We start from the raw sequence: 22765 nt of genomic DNA, 5'->3' as shown, positions 1-22765 counted from the left end.
TGAGAGAATTCAAGCCAGTGCCTGGAAGTGATGAGTTCTAAATGGAGAGTTGTTAGCAAATGTGGCAATTTTGTTGTAGCATACCTCAATTTTAGCCAGATCATTTTTTCTAATGTGGGTTAGGATAGGCGCTGCATAGTTAAGTGTGGACAAGAGGTGAGTTTGGGCTAGGGTGATTCTTGCTTTATCAGTGAGAAAGTTTTTGTCTATAGAGAGTACCCATTTTTTGTGGACCTTTTGGAGTTTGAGCTATGTGTGTATCAAAGAACAGGTTTTTGTCTATTTCTACCCCTAAGAGTTTTGTGTGGGTTGAAGGGGAGATTGCAGTGCCATCTCTAGAAGTGATAGAGAAGTTTAGGGGAGACAATTTGGATTTATTAGGAGCAAATAAGATAAATTTTGTTTTCTTAGGGTTGAGAATTAGTTGGATGTCAGTGATCCAACTTTCTACAGAAGAAAAGGATTCTTGGGCTATGTGCTGTAGGGAGGTAGGAGATGGAGCAATGCAGATAAGTGTAGAATCATCTGTGTACTATACTAATGTGGCTTGTTTGGTGGAGGTGCATAGGTTATTTGTGAAAATGGAGAAAAGTAGTGGGCCAAGTATTGACCCTTGAGGTACACAATAAAGTGCAACAGTCACACTTATACGTGTGTGTGTGTGTGTGTGTGTGTGTGTGTGTGTGTGTGTGTGTGTGTGTGTGTGTGTGTGTGTGTGTGTGTGTGATATTTATTTTTATTTATTTATTTATTTAACATTTGTTGACCGGGAATGTCCAACTAGGTTCCACAGAGCCTGTTTTCAGCGGAGGCCCGGGGAGAAATGCTCCAGATGCATGTCTTTGGAATATATTTATATTTATATACATAGATATATAAATATAAATATAGATATATATATATATATATATATATATATACATGCAGTGGATAAAAAGTTTACACACCCCTGTCAAAATGCCTTTTTGTGATATAAAAAAAATGAAACCACAACAAATTATTTCAAAACTTTTCCCACCTTTAATGTGACCTATAACCTGTACAATTAGGGAAAAAAATATAAAAAATAAAAAACGTACAATATGCTGATTGCATAAGTGTGCACAGTCCTTAAACTAATAATTTATTGCGTGTGCACACCCTTAAACGAATACTTTGTTGAAGCACATTTTGATTTTTTGATTTGTTGGATAGATTAGATAGGAAAACAAGAAGAATGTTTCATGCTCACCATATGATTTATAAAAATCAGTGCATACCAAGATTATATATTCCCTGTTCTGATGGCGGGATGGGCCTCCTTGAAAGTGATTACATGTATAGATCTGCAATCGTGGGACTCCACACATATCTGCTGATCTCACAAGACCCAAACGTAGCAAAAGTTTTGAAACATGAGGAGAATAAATCTAAGATGACTTCTCTGCTTAATCTAGCAGAAGCATATTGGCGTCAAGCAGGAATGGAAATCAAAACAGAAGTAGATAAAAATCAGGTAGTAACTGAATGTGCCAAAAAACAAAAGAAAGAAGATAAACTGAAGAACCACATGAGAAGATACGAAATGTGGAAAATTCATAAGTTTAGTTGAAAGTATAGAAAACCTTTGGAAGAACCTAATGTTGATCAGGAATGAACGCAGGAATGGTTAAGGGGAGGCAAATTCAAACCAAGAGATGAAAGGTTAATATTGGTGGCCCAAGACAGTGGGCTACATACACGCTGATTTACAAAGTCCATTAAACATGTGGGAGAAACAGACAAATGTAGGTTTTGCAAAACCGAATTGGAAGCAGTCGCACACCTTGTTGCTGGTTGTGACATACTAATGGCGGAAGGACTGTATATTGAAAGGCAAAATAATGTGACAAGTTACATTGGGGATTGAGCAAACATTATGGTATTGAAGTGGCTGAAAAAACAATGGAAATATGAGCCACAAAGCATCATAGAAAATGATGATGTTTACATCACATGGGATCACCCATTACCAAAAGTTCAAAAGATAGATGCTAGAAAACCATATATAGTGGTCCATGAAAAAGAAGACAAAAGTAGCACTGATCATTGAAATCACACACCCAGTGACTATAGTGTGTTGTGTACAAAGACACACAAAGTCATAAAATATCAGGATCTGCATGTAGAAACGAGAGCAATGTGGAAGAAACATACCCAGACAGTTCCAATAGTAGTAGGAGCAATGGGTCTTATAAAAAAGAATCTACAATGGTATTTAGATATGTTACCAATACATGTAACCACACACAAATTACAATCATTACTGGGCACATTGCGGATGCTGCAAAGAGCAATTTTGTCTGACATCAAAGATTGAAACAATACTAATTTTATGAACTTTAATTGTACTTTGACTTAGGAATGGGGTCCATTCTCATCATGGTATTAGAAACCCAAAAGATTTGGAGAAATTAAAAAAAAGGGACATGGAGGGTCACAAATTAAGCATTATCTACAGCTATTCCTTTGGGCTGTTATGCCTATCGAACTCTCACAGATTGTTCTCTGTGTCTCATAACTTTAGAGAGAGAGACTCCATATTATCAGTGGTAATGTGGTCTCTACTTTTAAGCTTTGCCCAATCCTATGCTTTTAATTTAATTTCCTCAGATCAAATTCTATGGGCTCTAAGGACCTCACCATGAGGAATTATTTATACTAAATAGAAAGGGTGAGAACTACTGGCAAAGAGGAAGGTAGCCACTAATGCAGATTTCTGTAAATAGTGTCTTAAATTGTACTTTGTGGTGCAGCGGTTAACACTGTCACCTCACAGCAAGATGTTCTCTGGTTCGATTCTCGGCTGGGGTGTCTTCTGTGTGGAGTCTGCATGTCCTCCCTGTGTTCACGTGGGTTTCCTCTGAGTGCTCCGGTTTCCTCCCACATTCCAAAGACATGCGTCTAGAGTGTTTCTCCCCAGACCTCCACTGAAAATAGGCTCTGTCCTAGTCAGACATTCCCAGTCAACAAATATTAAATAAATAAATATACTTTGTTTATTATATAAAAACATCTAAACATTCAAGTCTAGCACCCTATGTGTTATTAGTAAAAGAAATTCCAACATTGTTTAAGCTAAGTTTGTTAAAAAAAAAAAAAAAAAAAACTTTAAATCTTTCTTGCCTTTAACAATAAAAAACAGATAACCTGTAACTCTTCCATACTTTAACATGAGTAAAAATAATCATTTCTTTAACCAGGCACTTGAGAAGATTTGCAAAGCTGGAAACCTAGTCCCATAGCTGTGCCCTTAGTAGTAAATTATTATCACCACTGAAAAAGAAAAAAATTATATATCAAACAAAATTTTATTAAATCCTAAATAAAAACCTTCTTACTTGTATACTCAAAATAATGCAAAATAGTGTATAGTCCATATTGTGTCATCAACTGTAACAAAACAATTCTCTTCCCAAACAAAGTCTCTCAAAATCTGGAAAAGCATCCACTAACCTTCCTGAAGGAAGGCAGTGACTACGGAGGCCATAACAGCATGTCTACGATGTTGCAAATTTTCTCCAAAAGACCTCCAGTTTGACTGATCTCCTAGGTGGCAGATATATATTTTTTAAATCTTTGCAGATATTAAAACAAAAACATATGAAAACTTTCAGATATTAACTTACTAGCATAATAATTAGAAATTATATCTGAATCAGTGTTTTTTTATCTAATATGATTAACCCCCCCCCCCTGTTCTTCAGCCATGGAGTTATCTGTAAGCTTTTGATATTCACTGGAACTGATTAACAATTTCTAACACATTTCCATGTAAAACCATTTAGACATAACAAAACTGTTTCTTTCCTTGGTAGCAGGTTTAATTATTAAGTTAGACATCACAGTCTACAATTCATCATTGGTCATTTTATGCTATACCCCATATTGTTTCCTGCTTATTTAAATGTTTTGATATTTCCTGTTCCACTACATCTCAACAAAGATTTACAGGCTTACAAGCAGAGGAAGAAATAAAAGATGGCTGCTTCTTAAGGTCAGAAATTAAGTTCTTTTGCATGGTTGCTGAGTTCACACACTAGGACAGAGCCAAACATTTAGTAATCTGTAAGGTTTTCCTAGATCAGGTATTTCTTAGGGATGAGAAGAGCCTATTGAGGTGGTTTGGGTTCTTGGTCAGGATGACCTCGGGGCACTTCCAACAGAATTACTCCATTATGGCATACCGGGAAAGGCCCCTGAGTAGAATCACAATATGCTAGAGGGTTATATCTCTCAGCTTTTCTGTGAATAACTGAAGATCCCATGAGCTGGGCCGGAGAATGTTTTTGGGGACAGGCAAGGATGGTCTGTCCTATTCAGCTTGCTATCACCACAACCTTTACCAGAATGATTTTAAAGATGGATGGACTAATAAAAGCACTGCTTTGTATCCATTATACTGCATTCCCTTCACAAGTCAGTTTAAACAGAAAACATGTCTAAAAAGCACAGCAAGGCATTCACTCAGATAAGGTGTTCTTGCCTTTCTAGTACTTGTGCTCAACAGTTATACATCACAGCTGGCGTATATGTGGTAAGATCTCCTTCTCATAGTTCTAGTGTCTGGGGTTCTACCCTGACTGCTGGACATTGACTGGGATGAATATATTCCTTGTTCACTCTGTATCAGTGTGATTCTAAGGAATAGTCCAGTTTGCTACCACACAACAAAGTCCACTGGTTGATATGTCTATGTAGACAGAAAAAGATCACCTTCAACAGTATAGAGGGATAATGCCCTGATTATTACACAGGTGAACCAAGTTTAATTAGCAGTTTGGGCACATGCAGGAGATGACATTGTGAAGAAAAGATTGATGTGGCTGTCCTCTCTTCAGGGGAAGAGGGATGTCCGTGTGTACCTGTGGAGCATGCTCCCACATTAGTGTCTTCAGTAGAGACTGCAGACTAATGGGAGAAGTAACTTCAAGGGGAGGTGGGGGAGTCTTGAGGGGGTTATGTCACTTGTGAATGTACGTGTCAGACTTTCACTAATCCTGACACTGCATGCCAAACTCTGAACAGGTTACAGAGCATGTGCAGGGGGCATAAGGTTTAAAAGTGAAAAAACTACACCTTCATGTGGATGATGGCCCTGCTCCTGTTAAATGTGAACCTCACTCCCAAGGAAAAAATAAGCCACAGGGGTCTCCCCAAGAGGAACAAATAGGTCAGTAAAGCAGCGAGGAGAGATAGCTTGACTTTTAGCAGAGCAGCAGGGCTAAAAAAATAGAAGAAAACAGGTAGAGAGATAGACAGAAGGGCATAAATGCTTTAAATCATGGTATAGAAAAGGGTTTTTTCACTAGCTCACTCAGTTAACATATAGACAGATAGATAGCGATGTTCATATATATATATATATATATATATATATATATATATATATATATATATATATATATATATATATATGCTCAAGCAAATAGACAAATAAATAAATAGGCAAGTAAGTAAATAAAAAATTTAAAAAAAAATGAGAATAAACCAGCAAGCTGTAACAGACCTATTGTACTGCACTAACCTATTAATATTTAATTTGTTGACCACATCTAGGCATGTGGAGAAATATAAAATATCTACAGACCTCTCTTTCAAAACCAAGAAATACTTCTCTTTCAGTGAAAGCAAAAAACAGGGTATACGAGGTGGTGCCTAAATGATACATATCAGATTCTGTCATTCCAGTGAAGGTTTGTGAAAGTGAAAAACAACCGAACACCTCAAACAGATCAGCACAAGAATTCTTCCTCAATCTACATCAACAAATATCAGAAAAAGTGAAGGGAAAAGGAGCAGAAAAGTAGCATCAGACAGCTTCTAGTGCCTAACAAAATAACTTTGAATGTGTTCTTGACCTTTCACCTGTGACCTCACCAACTTCAGAGTTAGAATATATATTTAAAAGGTGTGCATGGATGGTGCTGCGGGATTGCACCATACAGGATCAGAGCTGTTTTATTTATTTTGCAGGTCATGTACTTTTAGTGTGTTTGAAAGGTGTGGTTTGCCATAAAATTATGCAACACTTATATATAAGGTCTTGATGAAAAAAAACAGCATTCAATAATAACATTAAGTTGAAAAGCTCCTTTCTTGTGTTTTACGTAATTTTCTAAAAAAGACAAGCCCACAAAGTATAGCTGACAGGGCACTAACATGCATTGCATTTTTTCAGACTACTTCCAATAATAAAACTGTAATGAGTTAAATATTAAAAGACGAAATTAAATGTAAAGAATGATTTATGTTAAATGGTTACTCACATTGCCTTCATCATCTACCACCTGAATCTGTCCAGAGTCACAAAGTTTTACAATTGCTCCTACAGGAACATCAAATTCTCTTCCTGTTTTGAGATCCAGCCAGACATAATCCCCCTGGAAGAAAATACATGAGTTCAAGTTTCAGTTTTGTAAAAAGCTGCACTAGGCCATATTTGTGCATTGCTCACTTTAGACAAATGTTGCATATACAATTAAGCTGCAGCTGTGCTGTTTCAGATACTGGCTTCACTTTGCAGGGGTTAACAAAACACTTGTGTCACTACTTACATACGCTATTGTGCAGCAGTTCTGTAGATTTCAGTTTCAAAAGATTGACAAACTATCAGCCTCACATGCTGGCTTTACACTAGCATTTGTTAAACGACTGTTATAATTTCCATGAAAAAAAGATGCACCTATGCCCTTACTCCTATCCAAAAGGACAGAAAAATCTAATGCTTGTAATCTGAAGTTACCAGTTTACAATTACAAAAGAAACAAGACAATTCCTCATCTTACTGTCTAGACAGCACACCTCTACAAAAAGAAAATGTACTTAGAGACCGAGGTACTTGGGTTAATATCACTCCCGGTCTCTCACTCTATTGACCATCATGTGACAGCAGTTGTTAGAAAAACCATTTTGTTTAACCTAGTAAATTGCCAAAGGAATATCATCAAAATTTACAGAAGTAATCATTCCCTTAGACTTAGTACTTACAATTATTGAATGCAACACCCCTTTTGGGATATATCTCACTAAACATATCAAAATATTAGACAGACCCCAAAGATTCCTAATCAAAACAGTAGCAGGCTTAAAGTCCCTGAGCTAGTAAGAGAAACTGTAAGCTCTAACTGTTTATTCAGTGTCTTATCGACTTTGGATGGGTGATATCTGTTTCACTTTCTGTGCTATTACAGACACCAGTGACATAGCTAGTGTGGGGCAAGAGGGGCATCTTCCCCAGTTGCAAAGTGTTGGGGGTCGTGATCAGCTGATCCTGATCTCTTATTAATGCAGTGCTTTTAAAAGCCAGTATTGCATTTGCAGTCGGACCTGAGCACTGTACCACTCCATGCAGGCAAGGTATAAACTGTAGCAACTGTTTGCTACATTTGTAGCAAGCAGTTTGCTATAGTTTAAAGATTTTTTAAACTAAAACATGAGTCCTATAGTGATCCGTGCATGCAGGATATAAGCTGTAGCAACTGTTTGCTACATTGGTGGCAAGCAGTTTGTTACAGTTGAATGGAAGAAATTTCTTTCTTTCTTTGAAAGGTGGGTTGGGGGCAGGAGGGTGGTGGAGCATGCTAGTAGAAGGAAAGGACTATTTTTTGTTTCTCTTCAATGAAAGAGCTCAGGGAGGGGTGTATGGATCAAACTGTAATAAGCTGATCGCATGAACAACTGAGGGGGGTAGGGTGCTGCTTTGTTTACCAGCATAGGGCACTGGTTGATCCAGCTATGCTTCAGAGAAACACGATTATCCTAGATCTCCTGTTTCACTGCAAGTCTAATATCTTCACCAGTACTATAACAAGGATCCTAAATATTGACTAACAGATAAATAAAACACAATAGAGGGATAAGTTTATAACCCATTTCCTCACAAACCTCTGGAGTACACTTCCCCTGCATGTTAAACAGTGCAACTCACTATTTTCTTAAAACTGGATGAATGGATCAGTATCCGCAAATTTATTCCAGGATTAACCAGTATGGCCCTCCATGACAAAGGTAGTACTGCCTCAGGGAGGGTACTGTTACGGCAAGAATGGTCATGAGGCTCAGTGGCCTAGTGGTCTTAGAATACCTATGAAACAATAAAATGATTTCAATTTCATTGCTACAGATTTGCATTTGCGAGCAACATGTTAATGTAGTTTCACTGTAGTACTACGGGCTCCTCATTAACCTCTTGCTAAACATTACTGACCACAACCTGACGAAAAGTGTGTGTGTGTGTGTGTGTGTGTGTGTGTGTGTGTGTGTGTGTGTGTGTGTGTGTGTGTGTGTGTAAGAGAGACAGAGACAAAAAGAGAGGGTGACAGTGGAAAAACAGCTGGCTAGACAGGTAGACAGACAGTGAGACAAGTCAGATGGACAGATAGACAGACATACAAACAGGCACAGAGAGCTAGTCAGACATAAAGAGAAACAGATAGACAAGTATCTTAGATGACAGACACAGAGATAGAGAAATAGGAAGATAAACAGAAAGCTCATGTAATCATGCATACAAACATACAAAAACAGTGCCACATGCTATCAGGAATTCAGACTGGAGTGTGCAAATAATGAGTTGGAAATACTGTGCAAGTCAATTCCCTTGTTAATTTATACAGAATTCCTACAACTGACTGTGTACAATACTGATACATTTTGCAGTTTGGTTAAACTGCAATTTTTTTAAAGTGCTTTTATTTCTTGTATTATGTTTGCTGAATGAACTTTAACTGAAAGTAAAGAACACCCACACAAGGTCATTGCAACTCTTCTAACCCATAACTGACCCTGAACAAGAAAAGAACACAAATTCAGTTTGATTAATATATTCTTATAATCAACTTATGTTAATGAAGGAATATGCAGATACAGTTTATTTTTTGCTTTTCTGAAATATTTTAAAAATAAAGACTCATAACACTATCTGTATGCTGTAACAAGAAAGATCCACAAGGCAGTGCAATAAATCGGGTCTATATTAGAACATCAAAAGTTCATTATTTAGAATGTTCTAACATCGAACCCTATTCAGCGAACGCTGACATCAAACATTCAGAACAGCGAATTTTTTCCTAGGGAAAAAATTTGCTGTTCCAAAACATACACACGCAACACAAGCACACCAAACAAACAGTAATCCACACACATACACCCAAAATCTTGCAGCTAACCCTACACTAAACTGTACAACCACCACTAACTATCCACTTACCTTAACCCAAGCCCTAACCCTAAGGTCCATCCCTATCGCACACTCACCTCACCCGCGCCCTAACCCTAACTCACCTAACCCGCCCTAACCCTCACGTCCACACAATCACACACTTACCTGAACCCAACCCGTAACTTTCCACCACAGCGCTGAAAATAGCGAAATGACAGAAACGGACAACTGAATTCTTTCCCTAGGAAAAAAATTTGGTTATCTGTCATTTCGCTATTTTCAGCATTCGCTGAATAGGGTTCGATGTTAGAACATTCGAAATAATGAACTTTCGATGTTCTAATATAGAACCCAATGTTGTTGCGTCTTTTGGCTTTTCCCAGTTAGGGGTCGCCACAGCGGAACTCCGGTCCGCTAATGATTGGCAGTAGATTTTTACGTGCCGAGTTGCCAGCTCTGACGCACAACCTTCAACGAAGGTATGCCCATTCACGCATGTCTCCAAACAGAAGACGCTTTAGCTGAGAATCGAACAGGACAACATCTTACTATGAGGTGACAATGCTACTGCAGCACCACCACCGCAGTCCAATAAATCTAATTATGTCAGCAGAGGTTGCATATTTTCTTACTCTCTCACTCTCTGTCTCACTCATCTTCTTTTCTCTTTTTTTATTTGATTATTAATAACACACAAATTGTCAGTCACTGTAAGAGCTTGCCCATTTTTTGTGGTATCACCGTTTGTAGTATTCTAATCTGTTATGTCTACAATAAAGCATTTTTCCAACTTACATTATCACACATTTTTTTTACATGTAAAGGGAATTTGTTATTAAGCTTTGCTGAAGACTATTTATGTCAAAGGCAAAGCAGTACAACTCTCCCAGTTTTGTTGTTATTAACAAAATTATTCAATCGTCTTGGTTAGGTTTTATGCAGGTCACATAAAATTCAACTAGCATGAGGCACAAAAACTGAGCTTTATAGGTTATAATCAGCCTCATTATATATGCAAAAAATACCCTCTCAGAAAAACAAGTTCTGATCTATTTTTTCTGCTAGTTATCAATATGAGTTATGATATATGAATTGATATAATGGCAGATTAAACTGCTGGTAAGACTAGCAGCAAATGATACCCTTACTGCTTGTGCAACATGTAGTCACTTTATTTTCATTTGGCAGCAGATAACATGCATAAAATCTCACAGTCTATTAAACAAGCAGTTCTTTGCTGTTGCTTGTAATATTTGAGGTTAAGGGCAAAGCTTCACAGATTATTATACATTTTCTGAATATGTCTCCAACTTGTTGTGTGTTTTGGCTTTTCCCGGTTAGGGGTCGCCACAGCGGAACTCTGGTCCGCTAATGATTGGCAGTAGATTTTTATGTGCCGAGTTGCCAGCTCTGATGCACAACCTTCAACGAAGGTACATCCATTCACGCATGTCTTCACACAGAAGACGCTCTAGCTGAGAATCGAACAGGATAACGTCTTACTGTGAGGCGACAACGCTACCGCAGCACCACCGCAGCAGCAAACTAGTCCAGTGTTATTACTACAATCCATTAATTGGAGGGTCCTAAGGCACGTAAAGCAAATATCTTCATTATACCACTTGAAAACCATTATGTCAAAGCAGAACCATTGAGTGAGTTATGCAACATTTTTTTTCTTATTTGACAAGCAGAGTAAAAGACATTTTTTTTCCATAATGATAACAAAAAGTCAATCAATGAGGTCCAAAAGAACAAAAAAAATTCCTAATGTACTGTGTACAAAAATGAACTTACTCCAGTCTACAAAATGTCGGCAAAACAGCCACTGCATAATATCAGCTTTTAGTATCAAGGACTCCTACAACAACAGGAGACAGATCAGTGACAGATCCCTGCACTATGGAATCAAACACCAGCTGATCTCATGAAATTAAACATGGCAACTGAATTTTAGTGCTCTGTGAAGAAGATGTATGCAAACCAGGTAGCCCGGAAACTGTATCCAGTTACTTAACCATGTTGGGTGACTAAGTAGCTATGTACTATCATGCTAAGTCCTGCTTATCGGGCACACTTCCGCTGTAGCTATTTCATTAACTAAAGCCTGAGCTTCTTAGGTTAAAATGTGAGCAAAGGGCAAAGGTTCTGAACTCAGTACTGAAATTGTAGCCTGTCTTAGCTCCTTACTGTTGCAAAACTATTAAGCTTAATACCACATATTCATTCTAGTGTAAATTTCCACCTGCTATACTTCTAGACTACTCCAAATCTCATCTACCGTTCTTTACACCATTTTTGCAACTGGTCCTTCTTATTTTTGAATGTACTACACAGTCTCAGTTGTAGAATTTAAAATCTCTGATAGCAACTCTTTCTATTACCTTTGTAAGCAAATAATTGTCAGTGGTTCACATTTACTAGTAACTACTCCAAAAACATTTCCCATTCCTTATATATCATTAATCACTGCCTTAAATCCGTAATAACGTAAATGACAATTAATCAAAGAGATTTAGCAGGTATCTTAAACACTTGCATATATATATATATATATATATATATATATATATATATATATAACTTGGAGAGATATCAGAAAGAGCAAGATGTACTTACACATAACAGTAGAAGATTGAATTCCTCACTACTACAGTAGCCTTTTGGCAATATGGGTTGTATCCTGCCCAGGATACAACAACCGGCCGGCTTCAGAAACCTTTGTCTCCCTCCCAGACCTTCACTCTGGACATACCTTTCAACCACTTAGTGCTAGGAATTTGGAGAAAGCCTAAAACAATGTGGGGCAAAGGCCCATAACTGGGAACAGTTTAAATATTGCTTATACATGCCAACATAACAGGATTTGTGTTTGTATGTGTTTTCTGAAGGATATGAAGTTGTTGTTGTTGTTGTGTCTTTCGGCTTTTCCCGGTTAGGAGTCACCACAGCAGAACTCCAGTCCACTAATGATTGGCAGTAGATTTTTATGTGCCAAGTTGCCGGCCCAGACACATAACCTTCAACGAAGGTACGCCCATTCACGCATGTCTCCACACAGAAGACGCTCTAGCTGAGAATCGAACAGGACAACGTCTTACTGTGAGGCCAAAACGCTACCACAGCACCACCACCGTAGTAATCTGAAGGATATGAAGTCTGATACTTAAATGTATGTCATTATTTAGTGACTTTAAGCCTCAGTGATTTGCCAAAAAAATACAAATTTTATGAGGCACAGAAACAAAAATATGAGGCAAAAATCTGGATACTCTGTGAAAATCTGGACAGTTGAGAGGCATGACGCCGGCAGCTGACTGACCAGCATCAAGGATGGAAATCAGCAATCGGAGTGACTCTTTCTTCAGGACTTTCTTGCATGCACAGAAAGAGAGAGAGAGAGAGAGAGAGAGAGAAGAGCCTATCATACCTCTCAACCTGGAAACATCAAAAATCTGGGAAAAGGCCCATGAAAAATAGGTATAAGTCTGTACACTGATTAACATAAAATTTGCATACATAATTATGTAACCCCACCCACTTTTATGGAATTGTGGGATACCAACTTTCAAATGCAAACTGAAGAACAGACAACCAAAATAGTTACTAAGTATCTCCGCCAAAGAGGACATTCTCAGGACTGCAGCATCCAGCCCCTTTAAAAGCAGAATAGAGTACAGTATCAGCAATCCATCAACATACTGTGGGAGTAGAACCCACAGCCTTCTGCATCAAAAGCAAGTGCTACCTGTTTTGCTTCTAAAAAGACAAATAGATGGCATAAGCAGCACTAAACGTCTCTCCCCCTGAAGAACTATGCAGCACAAGAAATCTGGAAAAAGCCAAAGTTTTATTGGGAGGGGCAAAGGCCCAAAACCAGGGGCACATTTCAAACATTGCTTGTATAATCTTAGAAAAGTTGCTAGAATAAAATGTTTTGTGTTAACATGCATTTTCTGAAAGATAGAAAGACTGAAACTTAAATGGCTATCATTATTTAATGAATTCAGTTCTCACTAATTTGCTAGAAAATATTCAGCAACAGTGGCACAAAATATCTGACAGGCACCAACTAGAAAATATCTTCCATTTGCTAATATATGATTTTCTAGTAGAAGGTTTCCTTGCTTTCTTTAGTACCTGCTGTACATCCACATGAAACACGTGCCTAAATGGTATCAAAAAATGAATCATCCACACTCTCAGTTGAAGTTGTTTGAGACTGGGGTGTAGCAAACTCCCCCAATCTTGTGTGAGTAGGTCCAGTCTGTGAGGAAGCTTGTGGTTATTGCCCTTGGCCAGTTCTATAAGATGGGAAAACTAATCTTGCCTGAGCCAAAAGGGAGTCATCATAAGTATTTTTGATAGTCCTTCTGAATCTTCAGAATTACCCTGAATATCAGTGGAAAGGATGGAAACACATAAAGGAATATTCCTGTCCACGTGAATGAAAAGGCATCTGTTTTTCAGGCTTGCTCACAAGGAGCCCTGGTGCAAAATGTCATAGTTGCCTGTTTTGAAAGGAGGCAAACATCTGTTTCAGTTGTTCCCCACAACTAGATCAATTCCTGGAAGACCTCTTTGTTCAATTTCCATTTGTGAGGGTATGTCCCTGGTCCTGCACAGCTTGTCTCACACTGCATTTTGTTCTAATGGAATGTAAAATGCTTGCAATATTAGAGAATGCTGTAAAGCTACCATCTAAGCAATCTTGGACAGCAGGCACAAATGGTAAGATCTGGTACTCCTTGCTGTTTATGTACCACATCACTGTGGGGTTGTCAGTTATCACTTGTAGAGGTCCTCAGGAACCACAAAAGATGGACTTGAAGGCATAGATCACAGTCAACATCTTTTTGACATTTACATGTCTTGGTCTGTGTGAGTAATTCCACATGTTTTGCACCTTTACCCTCTTGGAAAATGGTCCCCAAGCAAAATCTGAGGCATCTCTGGTGATAGATTGGCCTGGGGTCTAAGGAGAGAAGGGAAGATCTGGGTACAGCTGTATTTGATGTTTCTACCTAAGCTCTTCACTTTTTACAAAGCGGAAAACTGGAATTTGATATTATAGAAATGCCAGGTGAAGCCGCGGTGCTGCAGCCGTTAGCATTGTCGTCTCACAGCAAGAGGTTCTCCCATTCGATTCTCGGCTGGAGTGCCTTCTATGTGGAGTCTGCATGTCCTCCCCATGGTTGAGTGACATTTAAAGACAAGCAGGTAGGTGTGTGCATGAATGGGTGTGCCTTCTTTGAAGGTTGGGCATTGGGCTGGCAACTTGGCACCATAAAAAATCCACTGCCAGTCATTAGCAAACCGGAGTTCTGCTGTGGTGACCCCAAACCCGGGAAAAGCCAAAAGACATTAGTGAGGTAATGAAAATGCCTGGTCCATGTGATTTTTAGAAACCATTGAATTTTTCTCATGTGTAACCTGGCTGTAGGGATCATGAAAATGATAGAAGCCATGAACCCTAGTATCTTGAGAAATTATCTTGCAGAAACCTGAGACTTTTTGGAGAAGGTAAGGAAATTTTCCAGATAAAAAATCCACCTTTACCTGAGTCACAATAAAAGCCTTTTGCTGAAAGTTGTCTAGAAGGCATCCTAGGAACACAATCCTGTGTGATTAAATCAATGAGGATTTTTTGTACATTTATCTGGAACCCTGCATTGTTCAGCAGAGACATAAACCAAGGGGTCCAGGGAAGTAAATACTGTGGGAAGAAATAGCCAGGGAATTGTTATGGCTAGGCTTGTATAGGCCCTAGGGCCAATAGCCTAGTACCAGCCTATGAACCTATGAACTCTTGACATCTGAAAGAAGAATCTGTAAAGATAAGAAGTCATCTAAATAATGGAATATGTGAATGCCATTCAATCTGTAGTGAGCTCTGATTGGTGCTAGAGATTTTGTTAACACCCTTGGAGCTATAACTAACCCAAAGGGTAATACAGAAAGCTGATAATGTGACCCAGAGAAAGAGAATCTGAGAAAGTTTCTGAAGCGTACAGCTATGGGAATATGATAATAAGCATATATTTGGTCTAAAGTTACCATGAGGTTCAGCAGAGGAATGACAGGTAACAGACTCTTAAGGATCAACAATATGAACTTGGTTCAGGCAATTTTGAAAATTAGTACTTTACCAAAGAGATTTAAGAAGGAAAGTTTTAGTACTGGTCTCCAAAAATGTTCATTCTTTGGTACCAGAATATTGTAGAATAGGAAGCCTTTGCCCTTTAGGTTTAAAAGCACTGGTTCTGTGATTCCTAGGGAGTGCAAATGCTTGCAGTACCTGAACAATAATTCTGTTTAATTCAGAGGGTGGGGAGATATTCCCCTGAGAAGAGTTTTTTTGTATCCAGTGCCAACCATTACCTACGGGAACAACACATCACTCAATAGACTGAAATAATCTGTAGCCAAAGGGGAATGTTGAGACTCAGTTTCTGGTATAGATTATTGAGATGTGGGCCAAAGGGTAAGAACACAGAGGGGGGACACTGGTATAGCCATTCTGAGCAATTAGAGAATCCCTTTTTCTGAAAGGACCCCTGTTTCTTATTGTTATTCCCCGCTGACCATCTCCTTTCTGATCCCTAATTACCAGAATATGGCATGGATTGTTTATTTGGCCTTTTAAAAAGAGCTATTTGAAAGATTTACACTGGGCAGCATGAAAAATCCTATACTCCAATCATTAATTTCCATCTTTCTTCAAATTATTAATTATTTGAGGTAGCAGACATGACAAACAATACTTCTTTATCTAAAGCAGAATTTAAGATTCAGGCTTTACTTCATCAGCAATAATAGGATTTACAAAGACGCTACCTTCTAGAAGAAGGGTGGCAGAAAATTCTCTGAGACTGTCCATATAACTTAGCATAAATTTCCACATATATACGTGATATTTAAGACTTCTGAAAGCTAAAGTGGAAGGAGAAAATGTTTTGTTATCTAAGCAATCCAATACCTTTCATTCTTTATCCCCAGGAGAGTCAGTATTAAAGAGCAATCTGTTGCTAGCGGGTGAAGAAATAGGTACTACTGCTGGATCAGATCTAAAGTGAGTCAAAAGAAATGTATTACACTGAGGTACTTCATAAGGTTTGTCTGCCTTTGTAGAGACTGATGGTTGGATATCAGGATTATTATAGGCTGCATTTAACACATCCTCCAAAGCTGACAGAATGGTAGGTATGGGTGAAGAATGAGGCATATCTAGTTGTAACATATAATATGTGGGTGGGAGAATGGCCTAATGGTTAAGGTGTTTACCTTACAGACACAAGATGCAGGGTTTGATTCTCACATGGGGTAACTGGCTAGGCTTAAAATGGCCTGAAAGGGCAGGTAGCCTAGTACTAACCTATGAACCTATATGTCCTAAATAAAGGTGGAACTTCAATTTGATCCCATAAAAATACCTCATTCATCCTGGCAGTAGCCTGATTAAAACAAAACTCCACCACAGGAAGTTAAGCGATACAGGAATCCTCTGAATCTGAGATTTGGGCTTGGGAATCTAAAAGAGGAAATTAGGGCATCCAGCAACTCGGTAGATGGATTGTATGAGACAAGATCTGCAGCAGTCAGGCATGAGTGTGAAAGAAGGCAGGGAAGTGGCACTGAATAGAGAGAGATGGTGACCATTGACATGACACCTTGACCCATATAGAAAATGGGAATAAGAGGGTTGATGATGAAGATGATGATAATAAATCTGGAAGAGAAGAAGCCCTATCTCTATCCAAAGCAGAGTCAACAGACCCAATGTCCTCAGGAAGTTATTTATTAATTGTGACCCAGGGAAAGGGCTTGTGAATATCAGGATTAACAGTATGGTTAAGCTAAGAAAACATCTTTTCTAACAGGCACCATTGTTTTTCAGAAGAACAATGTTTAACCTTTTGCTTTTTTTTTTAAGAGTAAAACAATGGATGATAACTAATTCAGAGATAGGATGTCTGCCCATTCTAGGGATGCCTTCCTTCAGTTACCTCAAGAAGCATCTCATGGATTGTGCCTGTGACCCAGAAAGGATGGTTCTCCAATGCCCATATCAGACACTGGAACATCCAAACAGGACATGACTGACCCCTGGCTCATGGTGGCTGAAAGGACTACACCAGAGGAAGCTAGAGAAGTAAATGGCCTGAGGAATAGCAAATGGCCACTGCAGGTCCATCCCTCTCCCATCAGGTGAGGTGAGACTGAGCTCATGATATTGGCTAGGTCTCTTTTGTAAGAGTTGCTTTTTGCTAAGTAAAGTGAGAGAATAACCAGTAGGACAGGGGTAAACATCCATGAAGTAGCTGAAGAGGAGACATCTCAGATAGTAAATTTTCCTGGAAAACGTCAGTCGCAAGCTAAATAGTCATGAAATGTTCAAAAGTAGCACACTTACACACTACCTTCCCAGTCCCTTCACTTGTAAATGCAAAAGCAGTGAACAGAATTCCCTGTCAGAATAAACGTTATAACTTTAGAAGCACACTGACAGGAAAAATGGCTGGTAAAATGTCACAAAGTGTACACAAGCATTACACACTCAATACACAATCCTGACTATTCTCCAACTAAACTTTTAGTCAAATAATTCAAAGTTTATGCAAGCAGCACATATTTTTTCACAAAATATCCCCAAATAGTAAAATTCACTAAACTAAAATAACAGTCCCTGATATGAATCTTCCAATATTGTGAAAAACGTGCCAGGCTTCTTAAAGGGTAAACACCACTTTAATAAAAAAAAAAGGTAATAGTTTGTGTGTGGAAGAGTTCCTCTTCAGGAACTTATCTGCCTGAAACAAAGTCTGTAGCCATTTGCTGCTCCTGTGAAGCCTCAGAGTCACTTCTCCTTGGGGCAGCAGGAAAGAGCTGAAGAGTGATTCATTATGACTGCTGATTTCCCTTCATGAGGCTGGCCAAGCAGCAGTCAGTGTGAATGTGTGGAAGGGAGACAGAGCTTTGTGAAACTGGCTGGTTGTTGTGTCCTGGGCTGGAGAAAACCACTATGGTCTAAAAGCTACTGCAGTAGTAGGAATAATGAACATACACAGTAACTTCACTTAAGTTTGTATTCTTTATGCAAACCTAAATGCAAACAAGAGACTTTCCATGCAGATGTCATATCACTACAGATAAATGTAAAACAATGGTGAACATTATTAATGAAAACAGCACTATACATAGGTTTGTACAATACAAAGTGAATGGGTAGCACCAAGTAAACACCATAGCTGTGTGGTAAAAAATGTATATTTAGGGGGAAAAAAATGCAACAAAAGCATATCAAGTACAGAGGAAGCATAGACAATGATGGTGGTATGTAACCTCTGAAAAAACAAGTAACTAACAATCTTGTTGTTGCTGTATCTCAGATTTGAGGAAGGGTCTTTTTTGGCATAGTAGATGGCATATCATTGCTTCTTCCTGGATGAAATAGTACACACAAAAGTCATGTACTTACCGTGTTGGTAGTTCTGGATGAGCAGGTCCACTTTCATACTTTCTTTAATTGTAGGACTGATTTTAAGTAGGTCAGCATCTGAAACTTTTAGAAGCTACTAAAGCAATCTCCTTTAAACCACACATTCGCAGGTTCATATTTTATACTAGGCTATCAACTGAGTAGAGAATTAGAAACCTAGCCAGGGCAAATCTTATTGCTTACATAGCCAGCGTTAGACAGCCTCGATACCCATGGCTGTGGGGGGCCCTTGATTATCCTTAATGGCATGGGGTCCTACAAAAGCTGCTGTTGTTTGGGAAAAGGGGACAGAAAAAATGTGCATTCTTTGATTACACACTTTATCATAAACAGGGTTTAAGACAAAGTACAGAATCAGTGAATGAATGTGAAAAGTGTTCAAGCACTGTAAACTGACAACCCAGAAGATCCAATTTCAGCACCTGGGAAGAGAGCTGACGCTCCTGATCTTCAAGGATGGTTTTCTCTTTCAGGGAGTTCTATAAATAATGGCGGAACATCAGATACTATTAACTCTCAACTTCTTTGCTCAAGAATTCTAGACAAAGTAAACAATAACAGAAATAAAGGCTCAAAATCATGAACACTTTATTACTCTGATACACATACAGGTCTGAAAAATAAGAATCATGAAACGTACAGTTGCATAATTCCTACTTACCTCTAACATTAGGCATTCAAATTTCACACTGTCTCAGTGGCATATGGGTTCAGTGCCATGCACTAACCCACACTGGCCACTTTCTAGAGCTCAGAATTCTCTACATATTCCTTGCGATACGGGATTGGCTAAGCCCTCCCATTAGGGGGAGTGTAAGCTCTGCCACAGAAAGTCAGTTATTCAGGCTTTTAGTACTAAGTAGGAAGAGCCAAGAAGGACCCTAGGCAAGAATTGCCTGAAACTGCCCATTTCACAGCTACAAAACACCAGTGCAAATAACCAAAGCCAACCAATACTACAAAAAGGTTGAACACTATTGAACTATATGCAAAATAAGATGGATAGTGGGTGAGTGCTGCCACTAAGGCAGTGGGAAATTAGTACCCCCTGTTTGTTTGGATAGCACTTGACTATGGTGTTACCTGTAACCAATAAAAAAGGACCTACAGACCACATGTAATTAAGAACATTTAACTACCAAATCACTGCAAAAATGTCTTTGATGTGTATATGTTTTGTGGCATCTAAAGGACCCCATTCACCTTGCACAAGAATTCCTCCAGGACACTACCCCCCCCCCCCCATGCAAAATCTGGCGAGTCCATCTGGTCTTTTTGAAATGGAGTCTGGAGGGAGAAGGGCAGGTCTGAATTAAGAGACATCTGATCCCTCTACCACTGTAACTCGTTTCACAAATTCCAATACTGGTAGCTGGAACTCTAAGGGATGCAGGTGCTGGGACCAACAATTTTTAAGTACCATTAAATCTTCCTCATGTAGAGTCTGGCCAGTGGTGCCATGAGGATAGCTGATTATGATGTCTAGAATTTTGAGAAAATTCTCTTAGAGAGGCAGTTTCTTGAAGACAGAAATCCCTGAAGATGTTCTGAACAGTCAAGGCTATGTCTTCTGGTAAAAGAAAATACTTTTTTCTGTGTCCATCATACACCCCAGGAAGACAATTCTTTGTGAGGAGCAACTTGAATGTAGTGATAAGCATCAATCAGATGTAAAGTCCCTATGAAACAGTGATCTGAAATAAGGGGTAGAGACATCTGCAGGAGAGTATTTTGAATTTGAATGCTTTCAGAAAGGTACTTAAGTACACCAAATCTAACAGTAGTCTCCATGACAGGTCCTTTTTGGGCACCAAAAAAGATTCTGGTGTAAAATCCTTCTCCTTTTTGTGGTGCAGGAACTGGTTCTATAACCCCTGTTTGCAACTTCTGAAGGAGTACCAGAAAGGACAAATGTGTGTGGTCTGGAAGGTGTGGAGGATTTCCCTGAAGGGAGGAGGATCCTCTGCCCACTACTAAAAGTATCCTCACTGAATTATTCTCGGCACCCACTTGTCTGAAACTATTTGTTGTTAGGCTGCTGGGATGAACTAAAGCCTGGGGGAAGGTGAAAGGGGAGGAGGGAGAGGGGGAAGGTGAAAGGGGAGGAGGGAGAGGGGGAAGACAGGGGATAACCCGAGTCTTGGCATAGTCATTATTTAGCAGGGGAAAGATTTTTTTTAGAAAAGGAATCCCTTTCATTTAGCTTGGAAGCACTATGCTCCTGACATTTCTTATAGGCACCCTGACTCTTGTTAGCCTGGGATTTTCATTTATTCTGCCATTTGAAGTTGGACACCTTGTTAGGAGAGAACCTGGGAATATGAAGCATTCTAGATATCCCATGCATCAATTTACCTTTGTCAGCCCATTGTTTTTGTATGAGGGTATCACATGTGAAAGTACTGTCCCTTTTTAGTATATTTTCTCTTAGCATTATATATACTAGTCAATTTATTTTTATTCCTAGTTATTTGTTGTTCAATTGTCCCTTTCTTTTTTTCTTTTCTTCTGTATGCTCTGAATCCTCAAATTGCTCTATACTAGAATTCCAGATGTGTCATCTGTAGTCTCATTTTAATAGGAGTTGAGTGATCTTTACCAGCAGTGGACACTGCCTTTCCTAAATGTGTTCTGTTATCACTTTGCCTAATATTATTCACCTCATCAGCCAAGTCATTAATACATGTGACAACAGTTTTCCAAGCTCTGCCAGTTGCACAAGTACAAAATCATCCTTGGTTTTAGTACACACTGAAAAGATACCTATGCTTTAGCAAATTGTTAATGGCAAAATCATTTAAAGAATTCATTCACAGTGACAAAAAAATTTAAAAGAAAGAAAAGCGTCTTAGTCAATAATCACTGGATTAAGATAAACTAAAACAGCTATTAAATCAAGGGGTTGGGGTGGCATGGTGGTTAAGGTTTTTACCTCACAGATACAAGGTACAGAGTTTGATTCTTGGGAAGCACTGTTAGACTCCATGGAGCTAATAGCCTAGTAATTATCTATGAACGTTGTCAGATTAAATGAGGAAATCACACAAAAATATAAAATTAATTTAAAATTACATACACTGAACTGACCTTATACAAAGGGAAGTATTTCATAAAGTAATTATTCTGAGCTACTTTGCCGCTGTGCCAGTCACACTAAGAAGCTACATATTGTTATGTTGCACCTCAACATACACCATATCTTGTGCTCAATATCACTTGCAGTTTTGGCTCGTAATAACTTGTCAGACCCCTTGGGAGAACTACAGTCTACCTGCCTATACTTTATCCCATTCTTGCAACAAACGGTAAAAATGAGAGGTAAAAATAAAATAGAAATCAAAACAAAGTCTTTTCTACCAATCAGTTACACAATAAATCACAAAATAACACTGGATGGTTTGAGATAGCGTCATTGGTGTTGATGGCACAGCCCATTCTAGTACCTATTCCCAAAGGGAATGAGATGACCGTCACTTTTTGAAATACCAAATCAGTGTTACATTGTTAGTGTGAATGGTCATCACACGATGGGGTAGGAAGTACTTGAAGGCTTGGAGAGTGAGAAGTACTTCCTTCATCTCCAGAAAACTGATGCTGAAGACCTTTTTCCAGTTGTTACCATACACCTTGAGCAAACTGCCCCTGTCATTGCCCCTCCCCCCCCCGGATTACACCAAAGGTATCCATTGTAAATGAATTAAGGATTTGAAATGAGTTGCCTAGAAACAGGTTTGAAGTGTGCAGATAACATCAGATATATGCTTTGCAGGCTTCAGATATCTTTATGTGTTGCAGCACTAGGTCAGAAACGTGGGACCACTGAACATTTAACATCTAAACATCTACAGAAGTGCTCTCATGTAAAACCTTGTGAAGCATACTATAGGAATTGTCACTGCCATCAGTCCTAAGGCTATTAGGCAAAGACAGGTAGTGATAAATTCTGAGTGAAAACTTTTAGAGACTAGCTTCTGAAGAGATAAGATTCTTGTTTGTGGCTAAGTGGGTCCTGTATGAGACTGTATCTAGATAGCAGCCTATGCATGTTGAGCAGTTGAGACAGCTCTCGATGCAACTTTGTAATG

At 38.8% G+C, this 22765-nt stretch overlaps 1 protein-coding gene across 1 annotated transcript in view; it reads right to left on the bottom strand.

The window, feature by feature from the left end:
- Positions 1 to 22765, bottom strand: part of MYO7A (myosin VIIA) — a 1588820-nt gene that overhangs the window by 1551012 nt on the left and 15043 nt on the right. The window contains exon 2 of the mRNA XM_044073349.1: positions 6288 to 6401. Within this exon, the coding sequence (XP_043929284.1) occupies positions 6288 to 6401 (114 nt within the window). The remainder of the gene's footprint in view (positions 1 to 6287; positions 6402 to 22765) is intronic.

The sequence above is a fragment of the Protopterus annectens genome, chromosome 5.part1 (genome assembly GCF_019279795.1).
Source record: "Protopterus annectens isolate FY-2018-M chromosome 5.part1, PAN1.0, whole genome shotgun sequence".
NCBI classification, from domain to species: domain Eukaryota; kingdom Metazoa; phylum Chordata; order Ceratodontiformes; family Protopteridae; genus Protopterus; species Protopterus annectens.
This window is presented reverse-complemented; position numbering and strand designations above follow the sequence as displayed.